The 19940-nt window shown below is 43.1% G+C and overlaps 1 protein-coding gene across 2 annotated transcripts in view; it reads left to right on the top strand.

Moving 5' to 3' along the window:
- Positions 1–87: 87 nt before the first annotated feature.
- Positions 88–19940, top strand: part of PIK3AP1 (phosphoinositide-3-kinase adaptor protein 1) — a 43205-nt gene continuing 23352 nt past the window's right edge. Inside the window, exons 1-2 of one of the 2 annotated variants that reach the window (XM_033065822.1) lie at positions 88–269; positions 9673–10089. Coding sequence is in view for 1 of the 2 variants with exons in the window: in XM_033065821.1 (XP_032921712.1) it covers positions 4370–4382; positions 9673–10089 (430 nt within the window). In the remaining variant the exon portion in view is untranslated. Of the gene's footprint in view, positions 270–4266; positions 4383–9672; positions 10090–19940 lie in introns of those variants that run through there. The other variant, XM_033065821.1, reaches the window with a different exon arrangement.

Raw genomic sequence — 19940 nt, forward strand, 5'->3', positions numbered from 1 at the left:
CACGCGCCAACGCCTGCGTACGTGCCTACGTGCGTGCGCGCGTGCGCACCTCCGCGGCCCCGCCCCTACCGCTCCTGAGGTGCCCGTGCCGCGCCGCTTCGCGGTTCGGTGCTGGCGCGGACGGACCGCGGGCAGGGACGGTCCTGTTGTGAGGGGATGGGGAAGGGTCCCCTCAGTGTTGGTGCTTGCGTCAAGGCAATGCGCAGTGCCGGACGGCTGCCTGTGGTGCAAAAGGGCTCTGGAAGCGGGAAGACTTAGACACAAGTCCGGTTAAGCCTCACTAGCTTACTCCTACTTGTAATCTGTTTTAGATCACTGAAAGGAGGATGCTGGGGGAATGCTGGAGAGCAAGAGTTAGGTTGCTCTAGGGAGGAGACCAAACTGAAAGCTGTGGGCAGCCTCAGTGCTGGTAGAGTCCTCACCTCGCACGGCACGGCACGGCACAGCCCGGCCCGGCACAGCCCCGCCCGGCACGGCACGGCACGGCACAGCCCGGCCCCGCCGGAACGCGGCTGGGTGCCGCTAACGGGATTCACCGGCAGCCTCGGGAAAGATGGGCTGTGAAACAGCTGAGCCCATACGGGAACGTACTGAATACTCGTACTAAATCCATACAGCAACAAAGGGAGTTGGTAAAAGTAACACCATGCTCCTGAAGCGGCAACCTGTAAGACAAAGAAAGAAAAGGAATTTGGGACAAGGCTATCTACATTATAGGCTGGAAGGGCTTAAAGGCTGGAGATAGGGTATGAAACAAGTATAGCTCCACGTAAGTGCTGAAGACCCGGACCTGACCCTAAATGGAGCTTCTGGAAAAGGGTGGATGTGGAAGCCCTGGATGAGGCTGAGCAGGACAAGCTTAGTGTGTTAGTGTGCTCGGAACCCTGATGAGGATGAGATTTCATTCACCTGTTGTATTTTGCTGTGACTTTAGTTACTTTTCTGGGAAAGTTTTTTTCCTGTGAAACTGCTCTGTTGGATGCAGCTCTCTATTCCTGCCTTTGTGGTGGATGGTGCTTTTGATATTCTTCAATAGAGTGTACTACAAAGCTTGCTGAGGGCCAAGGAAGAAGAGAGTGCTGTGCTTAAAGCCTAGATTTAGAGCTGAATAAAACCCAGTGGTAGGCAGTGTTTTGCTTTCTACATTTCCCCTACCTGCACTTAACTGTTTCCAAATAGTGCTGTTCTGCGCTATGTGGGTGCTGTGTGCCTCGGTGCCTATTGAACACACACAAATTAGTGGGCTCTGTTCTCAGCAAGGCATGCCTGTTGCTGGTGTTTCTGGAAAGCTTCCATTGTTTGCACTCATGGGGAAGTAGAAGTCAGCTCTTGTGGTATTTTGTACTGTAAGATTCTGTCATTTTGTACAGGTGCTGTAGCCTGTGTAGCAGAAAAGGGGTGTTCAGCTGAGATTTGGTTAGATATGTTTGCTTGTTTTTGAGATGTCTTGCCCCTTTTATGTATGGAATAACATGGGGCTGTGTTGCAGAAAGGAAACTGTTTGCAGGAACTAATATTTCATAACTTTTGTAGTTTCCCTCTACAGTAGCCTACAGCTACGAGCTTCATTTGCAAAGCTCAGCAAACTTTTGTGCTTTTGCCTGCATTGGAAAGGAAAAGATGCAGCTTTTGCTGGTGAACTCTTGTTTTTTTAAGCCCTGCTGTGTGAAGTAACTGCTGTGAGGAACCAGAAAATTACTGACTTGTGTTTGCTTTACTGGCTCGCTTTGCTTCTATGGTTAATAAGTATCTCCCTCTCCTGCCTGGCCTTTGCCAGTTAGGTCTGTTCCCTTTGCTGTGTGGCAGCTTTTCTTCAAAGCCGTGTGGCTCTCTAGGTGTGTTCCCCTGTGTTTTGCCCGCAGCTGTCCAGATGACCTGGCAGGGAAAGCCGTTTTGTCCTTGTATTCCCCAAGACAGTAGTGGGAGATCCTGGGATCTAAAGGGCAAGCAAATTCAATTGATTTATGTTACTGCTTGTGAATTCCTTTGTTCCCCTCACCTACTCCTCGTAAGTCATTTCAGTCCTCCCCTTGGCTCTCATCTCTTCTGTTAAGGCTGCAGGGAGAGCTATGCGTGGGATCTTTTCAATATTACAGTGACTAAACTGCCTCCAGCACCCGAGGTGAGGTGGCCCCAGTGCAGAGCAGAGTGGGACAATCCCTCCCTTGCTGTGATGCTGTCCCTGATGTCCCTGCAGGACAGGGTTGGCCCTCCTGGCTGCCAGGGCACTGCTGACTCACATTTGACTTGCCATCAACCAGGAGCCCCAGGTCTGTTTCTGCAGCACTGCTTTCCAGCATCTCATTTCCCAGCTCATCTCAGAGGAGAACGTTTCCATGAGAGGTCTCAGGCCTTTCTTCTCTTTTCGTGAGCAAGAAAAAGTGAAGAGACATAGCATGGGTATTCAAACACTCAATCCTTTCCATGTTACTGCTTGTAAGTACCTAGCAAAAAAAGCATTGGCTCCAGAAAGAGCAATCTAGTCCTTTACTTTGGACAGGGATTAGACAGATCCTTGGGAATAATGCTGCAAATGCAGCTGTGTTTGTATGCTGCAGTGAACTGAAGTGAGGAAAGACTTGTTTTCTCTCTCTATTTTTTAAAAATATTTTAAAAAATTTTTGTTATTATTATTTCTTTAGAAAATTTCCAGGTTGTGAAGGGGCTTTTGCCTCGGTTTGTCATCTGACTTTTTAGTTGGAGGTTGCTGAAACAGTGCATTAGCAGTTATTTTAGTTAAGCTCATTTATGGAGGCACATTAATTTCACTTTAGAGCCTTGGGAAGTTTAAATGCTGAAGAGGTTTCCTGTGGGCTTTGCATTGATTAAATAAAATGCAGAGTATTCTCAGTGACACTGACAGACATGGAGAAGCCCTGTGGGTTCCCTGGAAGCTGACTGTGCTAACCCTCTCTGTGATACTGCAAAGCTTTAAAAGAGAGAATTCAAAAGGTCATTTCATAAGAGCATGTTGACATTCTCATCTAACATCAGAGAAATTATTTTGTTTTTAACTTTATATACTGAAGTTAGAAGATACACAGCTTAACAAGTGAAATAATGCAGAACAGTCATAAAGTCATACATGGGGTTATCCATCTGTTTTAATAGTTGTTAATATATACTTGCTGTTCTATAATAGTAAAATAATTTGTTTAGAGACTCTTGTTTCCAACTAGTTAACTTTTGTCTTTCACACAAATCCCAAGTTGGTTCTGTATTTGCACACTTCTCCAGTGCCCATGTGTTCTTTATTCTAGTGTATATTTTGGGATGATTCAGAAGGGAAAGTTATGGTTTCTTCTTTGCATACCTGGAGTTACTCATCAGGAAGTGCTTTTTGTCCTAGTACTTCCCTATTGGGAGAACAAACACCTGCTTTTGGAAGACAGTCAGAGGCACAGTCTGTAAGCTTAAAGTAGGTTTTGAGTAAAGAAAGATTTGGAGGTAATAACAGAGTTTGACTAACTTCTAAGATAGAGTTAATTAGTGGAAAATAGTTAGTTTTTTCTGCTTGTAACCACCTCTGTTCTAACATCAGTGGTGACATTAAGCTGCATATGGAATGTCCACTGGCTGCTTGGGAATGACTGCCTCGACTGGGAAGCCAGATTGTAAGGGGTCTGCTTTTGCTGTGCTGAAGTGCATCAATGAAAGACCTCACCAGCACAAGTGGGTTTTTTTGCTAAGTTTGCAAAGGAATGGGCCGAATAATTTAGAATCTGTTGCTTTGTCTTCTGTGACAAAATCAGTAAGTTGAGTCCTACTCTGAACAATAAGTGTTCTTCTGCTGTTATTGTCTCTACTCGAGCATGATTACAGTCTTTGAGAAACTGGTAAATCTCATTTGAAAGACAGCATCTTCACAGATGAAAATACAGAACATCAAGCTACTTCATTCTGTAGGGAACAGCTTGGCTTCCCCATAGGAGTTTTCCTTGCTCATAGAAGACACGACAAAACCTAAATTAGGGATGAGTATAAAGCAGGTATCGGTTGTTCTTTTCCACAAGTACCGCTCCAGGTTTCTCGAAACCACCGTAACACAACTTCTCGTTGTAGCGCTGTTTCCTCGGCCACCTACGCAATGTGTGATTGGAGCCAGCTGGAAAAGGCCGTTTCCCTGCTCGGGGACGAGTCCCGCCGAGTGCGGGCAGGAGCGGCCCCGAGCCCGGCTCTGCAGGGGGCGCCGCGGGCGGGAGGCGGGGCCGGGAGGAGCCGGGTGCCGTGTCCTGTGCCGTGTCCTGTGCCCCGCGCCGTGTCCTGTCCCGTGCCGGGGGCGAGGGAGCGGCCCCGGGGGGATGCCCTGCGTTGCTGCGCTGCCGGTGTGAGGGAAGGGGAGCGGCCCCTTCCCTGCCGGCCCCGGACCATGGCAGCCCCCGGTAGGTGTCGTCCCGGGAGCCGCGGGAAGCGGCGGGCCGGGGCTCTCCGCAGCTTCCCCGCCGCGGTGCCGGCCAGCGGAGCGTGGCGGAGCCCTGCCCGCTCCCCGCTCCCCGCGGGGCGGTGCCGCCGCCCGGCTCTGCGCGCCCCTGGCGCTCCGCTGCTGGGAAAGGGGAAGGGGGCTCTGCTCTCCGGGTTCGGGGAGCGCTGGGGCTCTTCTGAGCAGCGGTGGTGCCTTTGCTCGTAGCCGGGCTGCCGCGCTTTCTAGCTTGCCTTGCTTCACTTGTCTGGAGTTCAGAACTTTCCTGCATCTTGAGCGCACTTCGGCTTGGCAGATCAGCAAGCTCTGAGGGAGAGTGTTCTGTAGAGTAATTTGGCCCTGTCCGTCTTTACCACTTGCTTGTTTTTCTGTGATGTTTTATAGAAAGTCAGTTTTTCCGAAATACGGCTTTATCCTTCAGCACCACTTCCTTTTGGGCGTGTGACTTGGTGCCCCCTTACCACAGGGGCACAGGATCACAAGCTGAGCTAGTCTGCCGTAATTGAAAATCTTTTAGCTAACATACGTGCAGGTAAAACTACTTAGAATAAAGCTGCAAACGCAGGGGGAAAGGGCTTAAGCCTGTGTTATGCAAGTCTTGCTAATGTCCAGTTTGCAAGTTCCTCTCCTCGCAGGGAAGCAAATGGGTTTTATCTAAAAAAGGAAAAAAACGTGCAATTCTCGGAGTGTGAAGTAACATTTGTGTTTCACTGACGCATATCTCCTTGTGAGGTAAAAATAAGCTAAATGCGGGCCTCGGGAGACTTGTGGGCAAAACTACTTTTCTCCTTATAAACAGGTGATTTCACAGAGACGCTTAAAAGAGAACAACTTTAGATTAACGTATCATAATGCAAATCTCTTGTTCCTCTCTGTGAAGCTGGGTTTGCAGAAATTTTATCTACTTTGATTCTGCTATTTCCTCTTACTTGTTTGCAGCATTTTGTTTAAAGTGAAGATTTTCTATTCCAGTTGAGTAAGAAGTCTCACTAGGATGTTAATAACTATTGCATGTGATCACTATTACTGTGCATTCCATGTATCCAGAGAATGCATTTATTTCATCGTACATCACTTAAATACACACGCTTCACATACTGAAATGTGGAAGATGCTGAGGACTTCTCTTAATGGCCCACCAGCAGTTTCTATCATCTCCTGGAAGTGCTTTCTCTTTTAAGAATTTGATTATTGAGACTCTTTGAGTTGCATTTCCTTTCTACCATAGGCAGTTGTCTTTCATGAAAAGTGAATTCCCATCTATCAAGGATTGTTATTTTGGACAGCAATATTTCTGTATCCTCCATACACATGAGTGACAAAACACACTGGAACAGTTTACATAATGCCTTTCCTATGTAGTCAGAATTGGAGATGGATATTTTTTTCTAGCAGATGAAAATAAATTGTTTGCCACTGCATATGGTTCTCTGAGTTGGAGTGAAGTATTTAGTCTCAGTTTTTTTACCTACTCTGTGGACAATGAGAAGTCATGATCTACTTATGAGAGGTATGTGAAAGATGACACAGAAAAGTTGTGTATTGCTACAAGTCCTGAATATTCTTTATGGGGCCCAAAAGTACAATGGAAAACTTTATGATCTTTAAATTGAAAAAGGGTCAAACCTTTTGGCTTATGGGATGAAGTAATAGATAATGTAAGATGTAGGCTTACCCAGACCTGATATGCCAGCTTCCCACATCTGTTTAGCCATTTCAATGGTAATCAGAACCTTATGATATGGCCATAAACCACTCTTGTGTGTTTGGTCTGAACCTGAAGATAATCACCTTACTGTTTGCAGACATAGTTTGGAGATGAGCCTGATTTGTTTGCTTCTCAGAGAGGGACTGTGAAGACATGGCATGGTCATGCATACTTCTATTCTCTTGCCATGAGTGTGTGTGATTTTTACTGAATTGTTCATCCTCTTCCATTCTGTGTGCAGTTTGTAAGCTAGGGAAAGCTTTGTGTCATGTCATTTGTGCTGTTTAATTTGTGGAGCTTTCACTTCAGTTATAGCTCTTAGGCATTTCTATGGTGCTGGTTTGTAATCTCATCAGTCTGTTACTGTTGCTGTATAGTGAAGTGTGCAGCTGAACACTGGAGAGGCAGTTACAGCTGGAAAGCAGTCCAAAGGTTATAGTTTATCATTGCAAACTGCAACAGAACTGCACCTTCATGATTTTCCATTGAATATATGAACATGCAATATTGTTATAGTGCTGACATTTTGTAAACTGAGGCAAAAGTATTTTTAATACTCTAAGCTTAGGAATCTAGTAACAAGATATTGTTAAAAATTTAAAATAGATCACACTTGTGAGCATGAAAGACTTGTGCCAACCAACTATTTTTCTTCATCTTGCTATTTTATAGTGTTCACATATTTCTTCCTTTAATTGAAGACATTTTCAAAACCATCCTGTCAAACCGTCTATCTAAGGGCTGTTTGGTTAGACAAATAATAACATGGTCCAGGAAGGAGAGTTCTGTGTCATTCTTCTTTTAAAGGACAATGTTGCAATTGGCATTATTTCTAGATTTTTGGGGTATTTTTAAAAACAGTCCCATTGCTGACTTAAGCTCTGCAAAACCCACTTCCAGTATTTTTGCTTATGAACACGGAGCATTGCTTTGGCTGTATGAGTGGAGTCAGTAATTTTATTTCTCAGTTCTCGTTTTAGGAGCATTGTTCCTCAGTTTATTGTGTAAAAGGCTGTTGAAGCTGAGGTAAGAGGGCTTGAGGAGAGCTGGTACACGATTAAGGGGAACTGTGCTCTCGTAGAGCAGTGCTAGCTAGGAAATCGATACCTTTCCTAAACAACAAAGGAAGTTTCTGCTGGATGCAAAGGTTGCACTGCTCTGGCAGGCAATTTGCAGTGAGTCTGTCAAATTTGCATCCTTTATCTACATAGTGGAGAAGGGAGGGATTCTTGGATACTTTGTGACCCTGCAGTGCAAGGCTTTTTTGAAGTCAGTGGCTCCTCCACCTTGTCTCCAAGCACAGCCTGGAGAAGGGCCTGTTGGCTCACAGGTTGTGGAAGCTGTGTGGTTCTAAAAAGTGGATGATGGGATTAGTTGTTCCATTTTACAGAATGTTAAAGCGCCTAGGATGCCACTACTGATTTTTCCGGAGACTGGAGGTGGGGCTGCTGCCAGAGTGTGCCAGACTCAGAGCTTTGGACACACCTCAGAGTGTCATTGTGTGGTCTCCCCATCTGTTGAGGTCGGGCTCAGCTGGCCACGGTGCAATGTGTGGGCTCCATTCTCAGCAGACAGTTGTGCTGTCCTTTCCCACTGTACTGCGTGTAAATCAACCCAGGGCAGTGGAAGCAGAAGTCTGTGGTATATTTCCCTTTCTAGATTAAAACTTGAATTCTGCTTGGTTTTCATGTTTTTACTCATGTAATTCTGTGTTTGCCAGGTGCTGTTCAGTCACCATCAGTGATATTTTGGCAATGGTGGTGTGCTCGCTGGTGTGAAAGCCATCTTTTTCACAGCAGTTCTGCACTCTTAGCTTAAAGATCCCAAGGTTTTGAGTCCCAGGGACTCTTCTTTATGTGTTTGCTGGATCCTCTCCTTTGGGAATGCTGTCTCCTACAAGCCTCCATCTGTGCTTCAGGAGCTGTATTCACTCATAAACATGCAGCTGTCCTAGTGAATATGTCAACACTGCACTGTCCATGTTCTCCATAGCTAGGATATCATCCTTTCACTGTGAGAAACTTCCTTATTGATGCAGGTAACCGTAACACTATCGGTTGAGCACTTGAGCACATCTCCATTCTTCTCAATTGTATCACTTCTGAACTACAGTTTTAAGCTGCTAATTGTATAGTTTTGGGCTGGGTTTAGAAACATTGTTCCAGCCTTAATTTATTAATGAAGGTTCTGGGGAAGGTGATAGAATAAAGTCTTTGGAGGCTGTGCCATTTTGGTTGAATTTTTCTAAGATGACTGCAAAACTGTCATCTTCCGTTCTGGTAAATTCACTCTGTAGATCCTCTTTATGGCTGCCAAATTTTAGGCGTTGCTTTCTGCTTTAATTGGAAAAAATTGCCTTTGCTTGCTTCGTGACAGAGATGGGTTGAAAATGTTGACATTTCTAAAGAGTCAAACTGGAATTAGAACACAATTTGTTAACAAGGTTTTAAATGCTCAGTTCTGAAATTTACCATGGACCTGAGCTGTAAACCTCAATTTTGAGTAAACTACATCACAGGTAAATGGAAAAATTAAATTTACACTTTAAAGTTTCCTTGAGATAGGTGGGAGGGTACTGTGTCATGTCACACTGGTTCGATTTGCATCTACTCTTAGCAAGCTGTTAATATTTTAAGTGCTTTTGTGCCAGAGCACTGAAATGCATGATTCTGTAGGTAGAAACTGTCTCTAGAGAATTACAGAAGAAGTCAAGTTTGGTGAGCATATTTTGGGCTGTCTTATGGCCACCACTGTTGTGTTAGCTCTTTCCTTCTGAAGAGAGTGTTTGTCATTCCAAAAATTGTTGGGAAAACTTTGTATGAGAGTTTTGAGGAAGGACTCTAATACGGCCTTGCGAAATGTCAGAAGTGGCTGTGGTGGGAGCAGTGGGGCTCATGTTCCCTTAGTTGCATGCATACTTTGCAGTCAGTTTGCTTTCTGCTGCAATGAGAGCAAATATCTAACACCAAGGGGCTGTAGTGACTTCCTGTAAGCATTGTGTGACCTCATTTAAATAAAGAACTTTGTTATTTTAGTTGTGCTGTTTGCTGTCTGCTCCACTTGGGCATATAATGATCTGCAGTTGTGTTGCAGAGACCCTAAAATTGCCTAAAATTATTTTACCTTTTCATGTGAGAGCAAACTCCCCTTTTCAAGCTAGTTTGTTTTGAAAGTCTGGTTTTTGTGGCTTTCTTTTTTCCTATCAGAATGCTTTAAATCTGTAAATCTCTGTAGTTTGTTTCACTTGCAACTACGTAGGAAATGCTCTTCTTTTAGGAAGAACATTTTGATTTTTTTCATTTTTAAGAATGTAAAAACTACTAAAATTTAGTGGAGTAGATGTAAGTAGGAGTTCATTCACCCTCAGAATTGCTTTGTGGGTGTGAACACCTCACTTTGAATAGACTACTGTTCTTTTGAAATGCTTTGTAATTTGTGACAGGAATTAGAGACAGTGCTGTGGGTGTTTCTTGTTGCAAAGCTGTGGGTCAGTTCATGGTTTGAATTTAATCCTTTTTCCTGTCATCATCTTGCACCTGTACAGGAGCCCCTGGAGAATATGATGTGCTGATTGTATATGCAAGTGACGCCGCTGAATGGTGTCAGTACCTCCAGAACCTCTTCCTCTTTACTCGGCACGTCCGAAAACATCGGATTCTGAGCTACCTGCTGGAAGACGACTCTGCCATCTCCCACGAGGAGCTGGACCTGTTCAGCAGAAGTCGGAGTATCATCCTTTTGCTGTCTGCTGAGCTGGTGCAGAGTTTTTACATTCCTCACATCCTTCAGAGCCTTCAGGAAGCTTTATGGCCCCCATGCAAAGTAGTCAAGCTGTTCTGTGGTGTTACAGACTGTGAAGACTATTTGACTTTTTTCAAGGACTGGTGTCAATGGCAAGAACTCACAAATGATGATGAGCCTGATGCTTACCTTGCAGCTGTTGAGAAGGCTATTTCAGAAGGTAAGCCCATAGCTAGGAACTGTGCTTTCTGGTTGGAGAAGGGAGACACATGGTACTGTTCATTATTTTAAACTGGTAATGTGCTTTACTTAAAGAACAAACTAAAGCATATTGTCCAACCCTTGTAAACTAGAAAGTTATTATGCAAACAAATTTTCTATGCCTGTTTGGTTGGTCCCTAATTCAGGAGAAATTACCAGCAACTTAGGGAACTTCTGAATTTGAGATTGTCTTGGGTGCCTGCTTTTGAAGCAAATTGAAAATGAAAACTTTCTATATTTGAAGTTCTGCCTGTAAACACTGTACTCTGCAGTTTATTGACCACAATCAATTGAAATCTGTCTTTATTTAGTTTAAGGAAAAGAATTATCTTTTTCTTCAAATTTGTCTCTGTCATATGAGAACCAAAATAAAGTCTAATATATATTCTCTAGCACTAGGTCTAAAAGCAAAGATGCAACCATACTGGCAGCGGATCGCTTTTTTAGCTATGATTAAAAGGCAGAGAATAATTAAAGAATTGCACTGATGGCTTTAAAGGTAACCCAACCAGTGTGAAAGTGATGACCTTGGAACTAGTGCAGAGGATTTACTAGCACAGAAGAATTAACAGCTACATAAGCCCAATCTACTGAGTTTTAATGTATTCCAAATTTCCCTAAACTCTAGAAAAGTGTTTAGAATTCCTTTTTCATAGTTTCTGTTGAAATGAAGGTGGAGAGCTCTGGGCAGTCATGCTGGTGTGGGTGTTTTTATGACATTGCATAGATGGCATTACTGTCAGCCTCAGCAAGACTACATCTTGGCTTAAGATTTATCTCTATTCCATGGCATAAATGAGGCAGTGTGTGTAGTGTTATGTGCATGAAGATGCCTTATGCCAGGATAACAACTGCAATAATCATGATGACAAATTTATCACAGTAAAAATGAATTTTGAAAGTCATGATCTTGGCCGAAACAATTCCTCTGAAAAAAGATTATTTAGGGATTATGCTGAAGATGTGATTCTTACATAACCAGGTCACAACAGATACTTCTTAGTATGTTTTAAAAATCTCTGTAAGCTGAAATATGCATCTTCCTTTCATGTACCTCTGAAAACATTTTGTTTTCTCAATGCTAGAACTAAACCAAACCTAGAGCTCACAGTCTGGCTCCTTTGCTTTCAATCTGGCAGAAGATAGAAAACAGTGGCTGAACTTTTATACTCTGAAAAATAAAACTGAACAGAGATTAAATTAGCCTTTTTGACACTTTCTGTCAAAAGCAAAATTTAGGTACTGTTTTCCTCCAAACTTGGGTCTAGAACACAGAACCAGTATTTTGTTGATTTTAAATACGCTGTTCAGGATTGGGGAGATTTATTACTGTTAGTGGGGTTGCTGAACATACCCAAGGACTGTCAGACTTATTTTAGGCCAGACTAGGAGTAAGTTCTAGTGTAGCTGAAGAGTGTGGGAGAATACAAAGGGATGTTGATTCTGAAGTCTTTCCCCAGGGGCAGTTCTTGCCGGTGTTGCCACCAAACTTGCTGCATGCCGAGCTGCAAGGCTCTGGAGTCTGACTTCTCACAGTGGATCTGAAGTCCTTCTCCATCTGTGCTGCAAGTTAGCATGTTCTGAAACAAACTGTGCTTTGGCTTCGGTTTTTTTTTTTAGGTGGTGTTTTGGAAGGGATTTTCTACTTTGGGTTTTTGTTGCTGTTTCTGCATAACAAAAAAATCAGCTTATTTTCTGTTTTCTCACTTTAATAAGCATGCATAGATCTCAAACGTACTCCAGAGTATCTGGAAAATACTTGAGTGAGAGAAAAATTGAGCTAAAATTAAACTCATTTGCTGTGGAGTCTGCTGTAACATGTTCAGGATAGTTTGGTACACAAAGATTCAGAATTTCTGGACTTCTGTTACTCTTACAGCAGTCATAGCTGATGTGGCTGTCGCCTGCATGCCATGTTGGGATTTTGGTTTGTGCACATCAGAGCAGTTGCATCTGAGCCATCTCCTAATTCTTGTGAAGGAAGAGCCTATTTACGATGGGCTGCTTTTATGGCCAAAGTATTTGGATGAACTTATCAGATCCTACTTCTGTGTGGGGAAAAAATGACTCTGTAACCTCTTCTATTGTGTGATTCTACACAAGTTTTGTGAATGGCCTCAAATGCAAATGTTCTGATGTTTGCTCTGAAGACAGCTCCAGGTGTACATAGTTCCTTTTTTGGGTGAAACTGTGAAAACTTTCTTCTTGACTGGTAAAAAAAAATCTGCTGTATGGTTTGGTTGCAGGATGAGCAACTTAAAATGTTTGTGACAGCAGACCTCTCCCACAGAGGAACACAGCCTCTGCTCTGGTCTTACTTAAGTTTGAATTTTTCCTGGTTGAGGCAACCCTTAATTCTTACAGCACGTAGCAGAGAAAGTTCATGACCGTATTTGAAATTGTTTGGGTCTGGGTGTCTTCCTCTGGTAAGTACTTCTCTTCACATGCACTCACCTGTACTTCTAACAGCAGTGTGCAAACTAGACCTGATGCTAAAATGACTCAGCTTCAGTTTCCTAATTTCTGAATCCTGAGCTAGTGAGGCATGGTACATGGTGCAGTCCGCAAATTCTTCTCCAGAAGCTGCACGCTGGCCCTGTGCAGGCTGTGCTGTTGCCTCTAGCACGGCTGTTGGCTGTGGTTTGTTTAGGGCATCATGGGAGCATGACACCCCAGACATCACATGCTGAAACCTATTTTAATTTTTATTAGCTTAGTGTGAATTCAGAAATGAGGAAACATTCATCTAGTTGACAATGGTGTGCTGATGCTGACTCTTGCTCTCTTGTAGATGTGGTATTTTTTCTTCTAAAGTTTCTTGATTCTGGCAAACTACAAAGCACATGAAGGTTTGCATTTGCAGATACTCCTGTTATCTGTGGGGAAGTTTTTCATACTATGCAATAACTGTGCTAAGGAGATGGAAATCATGGAATTATTACAGCTGGAAAAAATCTTCAAGATGGAGTCCAACTACTAACCTAACACTGCTAAGTCTATCACTAAACTGTGTCCTTCAATACCACATCTACATGTGTTTTTTAGCAGTTCCAGGGATGGTGATCCCACCACTTACCTGGACAGCCTATTCTGATGCCTCACCACCCTTTTAGTGAAGAAACTTTTCATAGTATCCAATCTAAGCCTCGCCTGAAACAAGCTGAAACTCTTTCATCTTGCCCCATCGCATGTTGCCTGGAGAAGAGAGTTTACAGCCGCCTCTTTGGTAGTTGTAGAAAGCAGTAAGTTCCCCCCTGGTCTCCTTTTCTCTTGATTAAACAATCTTTCTCAGGATATCTCTGTACACACCAGCTCAGGTCCAGCAGGGTATAATCACTAGCCAGAGTGCACTGACCATCCTGCTGCTTAACTGCTCTTGCCTGGCTGTGATAGCTCTGCTGTGTGCATTGAGCAGCTGCGAGTCTGAGCTGCGCAGTCAGAGTCAGTGACCTTTCTCTTCCTCATGTATTTGCAAAGCTCACTTGACATTTCAATTGCTCCAGTTTATTTGTCCCTACCTATGTTGTTTTGAAGCATTTCAAATTTCTCATTTTAAAAGCTGATGTTTCCAAAGCATTTACTAATTAATCAGTGGCTTTGAGCTTTCTGTATCCAAACCATCTCTTGTGGGTAAAAACACGGGGAAGTCCACATCTGCCCGAGATTGCTGGTAACTGAATATGTCAGCAGCTGTGCTGCTGATGGACAAGTGCAGACTGGCTGAGCAGAGCTCTTGTGCACTGGAACTGACAAGAATGAATGATGAGTACCAACAAACTTTTTGTGAAATAAGAGGGTCAGAAGTTGGTGTAAGGAATCATGTGGTGAAGGCCTTGGACAGTTGAGAACTTTTTTTGAGCTTTGTAGATCCAGAAGAGCTGAAGTGTTACTCCATCTACTGAGGGGCTTATTGAGACATGCCAGAGACCAAGGCAGTGAACTTTTTTGAGAGGAAAATGGCATAAGAAGAACCACATAGGCCTGTATAATTCTTCCTCCTGTTTATGTCAAGGAATTGAATTAACTTCCTGGCTTTCTTTTGTTGCACTTATGAAACCACAGATGAAACTTGAGCATTTCATTTAGGTTGGAAGGGACGTCATGAGATCATCTAAACTTTCTGCTCAAGCACCGTTAGATAAAGCAGGTTGCTTAAGACCATTTCCAGTTGAGTTTTGAATGTCTCTGCAGGTGGAGACTCTGCAGGACTTCAGTCTCTCTGAGCAACCTGTTCCAGTATTTGACCACGCTCAAGAGTAACAAAATGTTTTCTTGTGTTCAGATGGAACTTTATGCATTTTAGTTTGTGCTCATTGCCTGTTTTCCTGTCAGTGGGCACTGTGGAAAAGAATTGGGTTCCCTCATTAATTTCCTCCTGTCTTGTCAATATAAGATTCCCCTGAGTTGTCTTTTCTCCAGCTGAAGACTTCCAACTCTTGCAGCCTTTCCTGTTATGAAAGATGCTGTGGTTCCTTAGTCATCTTTATGGTCCTGTGCTGGACTCAAGCTGTAAAGATGAAGCAAACTTGGAATAAGCTACTCAGAATTTAAGGTCATGTTGGACAGATGTTCTCAACTGTTTCTCAACCCAGAGAAGTGAAGTTGTACATGTGAAATTCCCATCAGCTTTATGCTTCTGTAATTATTTGATTGCTTACTTTTGCTAATAGTTGCCATTTAGTTGCCACTGCTAAATTGTAGTTTGGCAGGAACTGCCATGCAGTGTTTACTTCTGGGTCTCAGTGCTCTGTAGAGGAATATGTTCTCAGTAGTTCTATCTCAGCTAATTACATCTATCATTGGCTTCTGACAGTTTATTGAAGTGACCTTGAAGGCATGAGGTGGTAGCATGCAATTCTTTCTTCCTCCTCTTTGAAGGGGTAAAAGTATGTGAATTCTTAAAACAATATTTTTCTCTGTTCTATTGTGTTTAAACATAAGATGTGGTTCTGTGACCCTACTCATTGAAGAGGAGTGGGTGAGCTATTAGTCATCCCTCTGGGTGCAAATGAGAACCTGCTTTGTTCTACGGGAGCTCAGCAGCCTGGCTGGTTCTCAGTGCCTGTCAGGGAGAGGAAACTGTGACGCTCTTGGACAGGAGTTCAGGTTGAGAGAACATGCTGGTAGCATGCCTGTCCATGCTTGGGTAAACATGGCTGATGCTGGAAAGTCAGACACTTTAGAGAGCTGGTTAAAAGCAATTGGAGAAACCTTAACCAAGCCCCCAAGGAATACTGTGAGTTCTCGGAGAGAAATGCAGGGATTTTCTTATCCATCTGGAGCATATGGGATCAAGCAGTTAAAATAATCTTCCCAGCTAGAGGATTGATTAATCGTTTGTCATTAAGGTGTTTTGTAAAGTCCCAGCTTATTGACATAAAAAGTACTTCATGGATTTTCTTTCATGGTAGTATAATGCTAGCAAAGGTGCATACTAGCTTTCTAAACAGAGACAATGAAATGATAGCCCAGAAATAGTAAAAGACAGAAACTGTTGTGGTTAAGAAGCTTCAGACTATAATAGTCTTTATGCACCTTGTAAATACTAATTGTATTTTTCTGTGGCTTGTGGTTCTGACTATCTCCTCACAGGTTGCTTTGTGGTGATGTCTAAGGCTAATTCTAGGTACCTGCTAATGAGAACTGCAAGGCTTTAAGATTCTTAAAGTAAGAACCAGTGGCCATCACTGATCACATTAAAGTGTGGAACAACTGAAGTAATTTCTGAAAAATCTTGGCAGAAGTATGTGATCAAGACAAAGATGCTTTACAGAGCAGGTCTGAAGAAATGTATGGAACAGTATTTAGGTTATTTCACAGTTTCACCTTCTTGTGTACTAGGACAGTTGTTTTATTTCCAGGGCTGAATTTTGTAAGATTTTCATGGCTGTTTGTTATTACCTCAGAAAACTTCTGACATGTTTTTCAAAAGTGACTTGAGAATAGCAGTGTATCTTGAGTTTTCCAGGGGGAAGTTTCACCAGTGGCATAGGCTGACCTTAGCATGGAGTGCTGAAAAAGTGTGTCTGCCTCGTTCTCCACCTCTCATCTGTCTGGATGTTTTGGTGTGGCGTTAGACTGCAAGGGTGGTATTCCAAGAGAAATTATTTGAGGGACAGGGAAAGAATAACTGCCCTTGCAGTAGTAAAGTGGTCTTAGATCTACTGAAACAACTCGTAGAACCACACATTCAGTCAAACAGTGACTGGTGGGATGTTTCCAAGCAGCTGCCCAACTCTCTGAGGTGGAGCTCCAGTTTAGTAGGTTTTTACGGAGGCTGTCTTTTCTGTCATGTGAGTGTTACGCATTGCGCTTAAATTGAGACAAGGAGGTACTGCAAGAGGAGATAATGAATTAGCAAGTTGGATATTCATATTTCTTACTTGCTGCTTCTCAGGAAGGCTTGAATCAGTCATGAATACATTGTCATTCTTGACATCCTTGAAAGTCATAAGAGCGTGCATATGCCTTTTCAGTATGTGTTGTCTCTTTCTGCCAGAAGCAGTGGAAGTGAACTAGTCCAGCCTCTCTTGCTTGAGATTTTGGTCATGTACACAATGTCTGTTGTCTGGGTAGCCAGAACCCTGCTTCTTCCTCAGTGTCTTCTCTATCTCTGTCTTGTTCCTGTGCACCCCAGCTAGTTCTTTAGGTTTATACAAATTGACCTCTAGACCTACAAGAACCTTAGCAAAACTTGACATAGTAAAATGCCCCTTGTTCCCTTGAAAAATAGTTTATTTAGTTTCAAACTGTGCATGACATGTGAAACATGACTATGGTCTTTGTAGAATTGAAAATCTGTTCATAGGTGCTGTGCTTGTGGATGAGCTGCTTGGGGTGAGGGGTTTGGAGAGAAGGGGGAGAGGTTGCATGCTTTTTCTGTTCTGTATGGACAGTTTTACAAAGTCTTAAATTTTCCTGTGTTGTGTTCTTCTCACTTGCTGTTTTTCTGAAGGCGTCCCTCCACTCAATTGAAATGGGAAGTGTTGCAGTAACACCCAGTTTTGAGGGCTTATCGCAAGATGTTTCTCTGATGGGCGTTGGTAAAGCAGGGGCTCTGATGTTAGCATGATGAAAGATAACTTTCCCTCTTTTCCCCGACTACTTGTCAGTACTTTGCTTCTTGCAAATGCAGCTGGAGTTGCTCCGGGAGACTTAATGTCCTTATTAGCACTTGGGAAATGATACTGACCAGTTGCAAGCTTCAGGTAAAAGCAGGAGCTCTCTTTGAGGGTCTTTCCTCTTGCTCTGAGCATAGTGAGGTGAAAATCTGAGGTCTTGTGAGAGCTAATTGTCTCAACTGTCCATGGACAGAATGTGAGGTGTTCACAGCAGTCAGCAAGGGGCAGGTCTGCGCATGCAGAACATAAGAGACAAGCTGTTGCCCAGTTATGCCATTAGCGTTAATATCTGGGTGTCAGAGTGCTCTGGACACACTGCTGACTTCTCCCAAGCAATCACATGTCCTGTGATGTAAGGGCTGACTTATGAGAAACCACAGCTGTCAGCTCCATGCCGATAGCCCGCCAGCTTTGCCAGGAGGAAATGGATGATAGGGCGTGCTGTGTGTGCTCTACAGCAGCAGGTCACAATAACTGGCAGCTTCATGAGAGTTTCTAAAGCTGCTAAATGGCTCTTGAAGCACATGTGCACGCCTGTATTTTCCTTGGGCTTTTCCGTGGGTGAGCGTCTGCAGGACAGCTGTGCAGAGGGCCCAGCAGGGCAGGCAAGAAGGGTGTGAGGCTGCTCTCTGCAGCTCAGCTGCTGATGCATCTTGGAGGGGTGCATGTTCTTCAAGGGGAAATGTGGTTGGGTTTTTTGGACCGCATCTCCTCCCCTTGCTGCTATTCTCACAAGTATTTCACAGACTGTCAAGTGAGGCCTGAGGTAGTCTGTTAAAAGGGAACAGAAAGGGGGAGCCTCTTATAACCAGGAGTCTTGACCTACAGCACATGGTCATGGAGAAGCTTAATTCAGGTATTCACTTAACTTTGTGTCTGTTGATCCCCTCAGTGGTGGCCTCTCTAGGCTGGCTATTATTGCAATGTTATAACTGCCAAATCTGTATATGCAAATGGGTTGTCATTACTCAAGTATCTTAGTGAGTGGAAAACCTGCTCTAACAATGCTTTGGAGCGTGGATGTTATCAAATGTAATGGGATGGTTTCCTCTTCCAGTGCTTGCATGTTCATCAGTCGGTCACTAGCACATGACTGGAACTTGCAAGATGAATCATAGGATCACCTCACTGCTATGTGGGAATTTGGTACTTTGCAATTTCGGTATTTTCTGAATGAAAAAACAGATGAATAATTCATGCCTGAAACTCTGAATGCCTGTTCCTTTAGCTATTAATCCAATTACTGATTAACATTGTGTGCTTCTTTCTGTATTTCCTAACAGCGCTGTGTTCACGTGACCTCCAGGCAGTCAGCTCTGTTACAAGAATGCAGAAGTACCATGCCAGAACTTCTTAAAAGCTCTAGTTATTCTTTATTTGCCAAATTGTTTCTAGTATCAAATAACACCATTAAAGCAGGAGGACCAGGGGGCTTGTTCTCTCCTTTCTCCCCCTCTCATCCTTGCGTGCTGTGTATATTGTAGCTGTGATCCAGAGTTTTGGATTGATTTTACTCTGAAAAGGACCACATGTTGGCCAAGTGAGGTAAAAATTACCACACTAATGGTTCTGTATTGGGTTAGGGATGAAGCCCTGAGGAACATGATGCTGGCAAGTCTCATTTGTGCATATATTGCAGGAACATCAATGTGTTGCTGTGTTTTGGTCATCGTTGGCTCTTTTACCTGCTGTGAGCTTAGTCTTTCTGATTTAGTCATATTGGAAGTAACCAAGAGAGATTACAGAGACACTATTCTAGTAACTAAGTTGCCTGTTTTCCCCAAAAGACACGGCATCTTGCTCTGCATATGCTAAACACCTGAATTGATAGCTTTCATGGAAGGGAAGGATGTGGGACCAGTGCTTTTTCTCCTGTATGCAGCAGGGCACTCCCAGATGGGAGTAGTCCATGTTTGGCTAAGAGAAGGGTTCCCAAAATGTGTCTGGTTCTTGCAACTGATGAGTTTGAACAGTATCAATTGAAATACTGAGTAAAGAAATATAATGCCTCAGTTAATTTTCTCTAACATTTGGTACCAGTCTGAAAATTCCAAAGACCACCTTCAGTACAGCCTTCAGCCTTGTGTCAAAGGAGGTCCAGTATTAAAATCTGTTTGCTAAATTACATGTACTGTTCTAAGTTTGTTTAAGAAATGATGTTAGTGGTCATGCCTTACTTGAACTTCAGAGCTGCAAGTGTTTGACTCTATTCTTTCTACAGCAAACACTAAAGGAGCAATCTACTTGTACTCATGTGAGTAGACTTATTTGCCATGTGGAGAGATTCACATACTTGGTTAAGTGTGTGTGCACCACAGTTTGTGAAAAAAAATTCAGCTGAATGATTTGCTAAGTTTTGTGGCTTAAGACTTGTTTCCTGAAAGTAAAGTTGATTTCATACAGTTCCTAAAATCCCATTTAAATGTATTGAAAATACCTTTTAAAGAATTGTGTGACAAAGCACTTCAAATATCTTAAGTTTAAATTTTTGGTGGTAATAATAATAATGAAGTCTACATTAAAATTCCTAACTGACTTCTGGCTTTGGTTTGAAACTAGGAAGACATGAACTCCTAATGGTGGCCCACTTATAGTTACTTTGTCTCTCCTGATTTGTGGAAAATTGATGTATTTGGAGATTGGGGGAATCTGAGTGAAATCGGAATCCTTGGCAGCTTTGCTGTATGGA

Source organism: Catharus ustulatus, chromosome 8, assembly GCF_009819885.2.
Source record: "Catharus ustulatus isolate bCatUst1 chromosome 8, bCatUst1.pri.v2, whole genome shotgun sequence".
Lineage (NCBI taxonomy): Eukaryota > Metazoa > Chordata > Aves > Passeriformes > Turdidae > Catharus > Catharus ustulatus.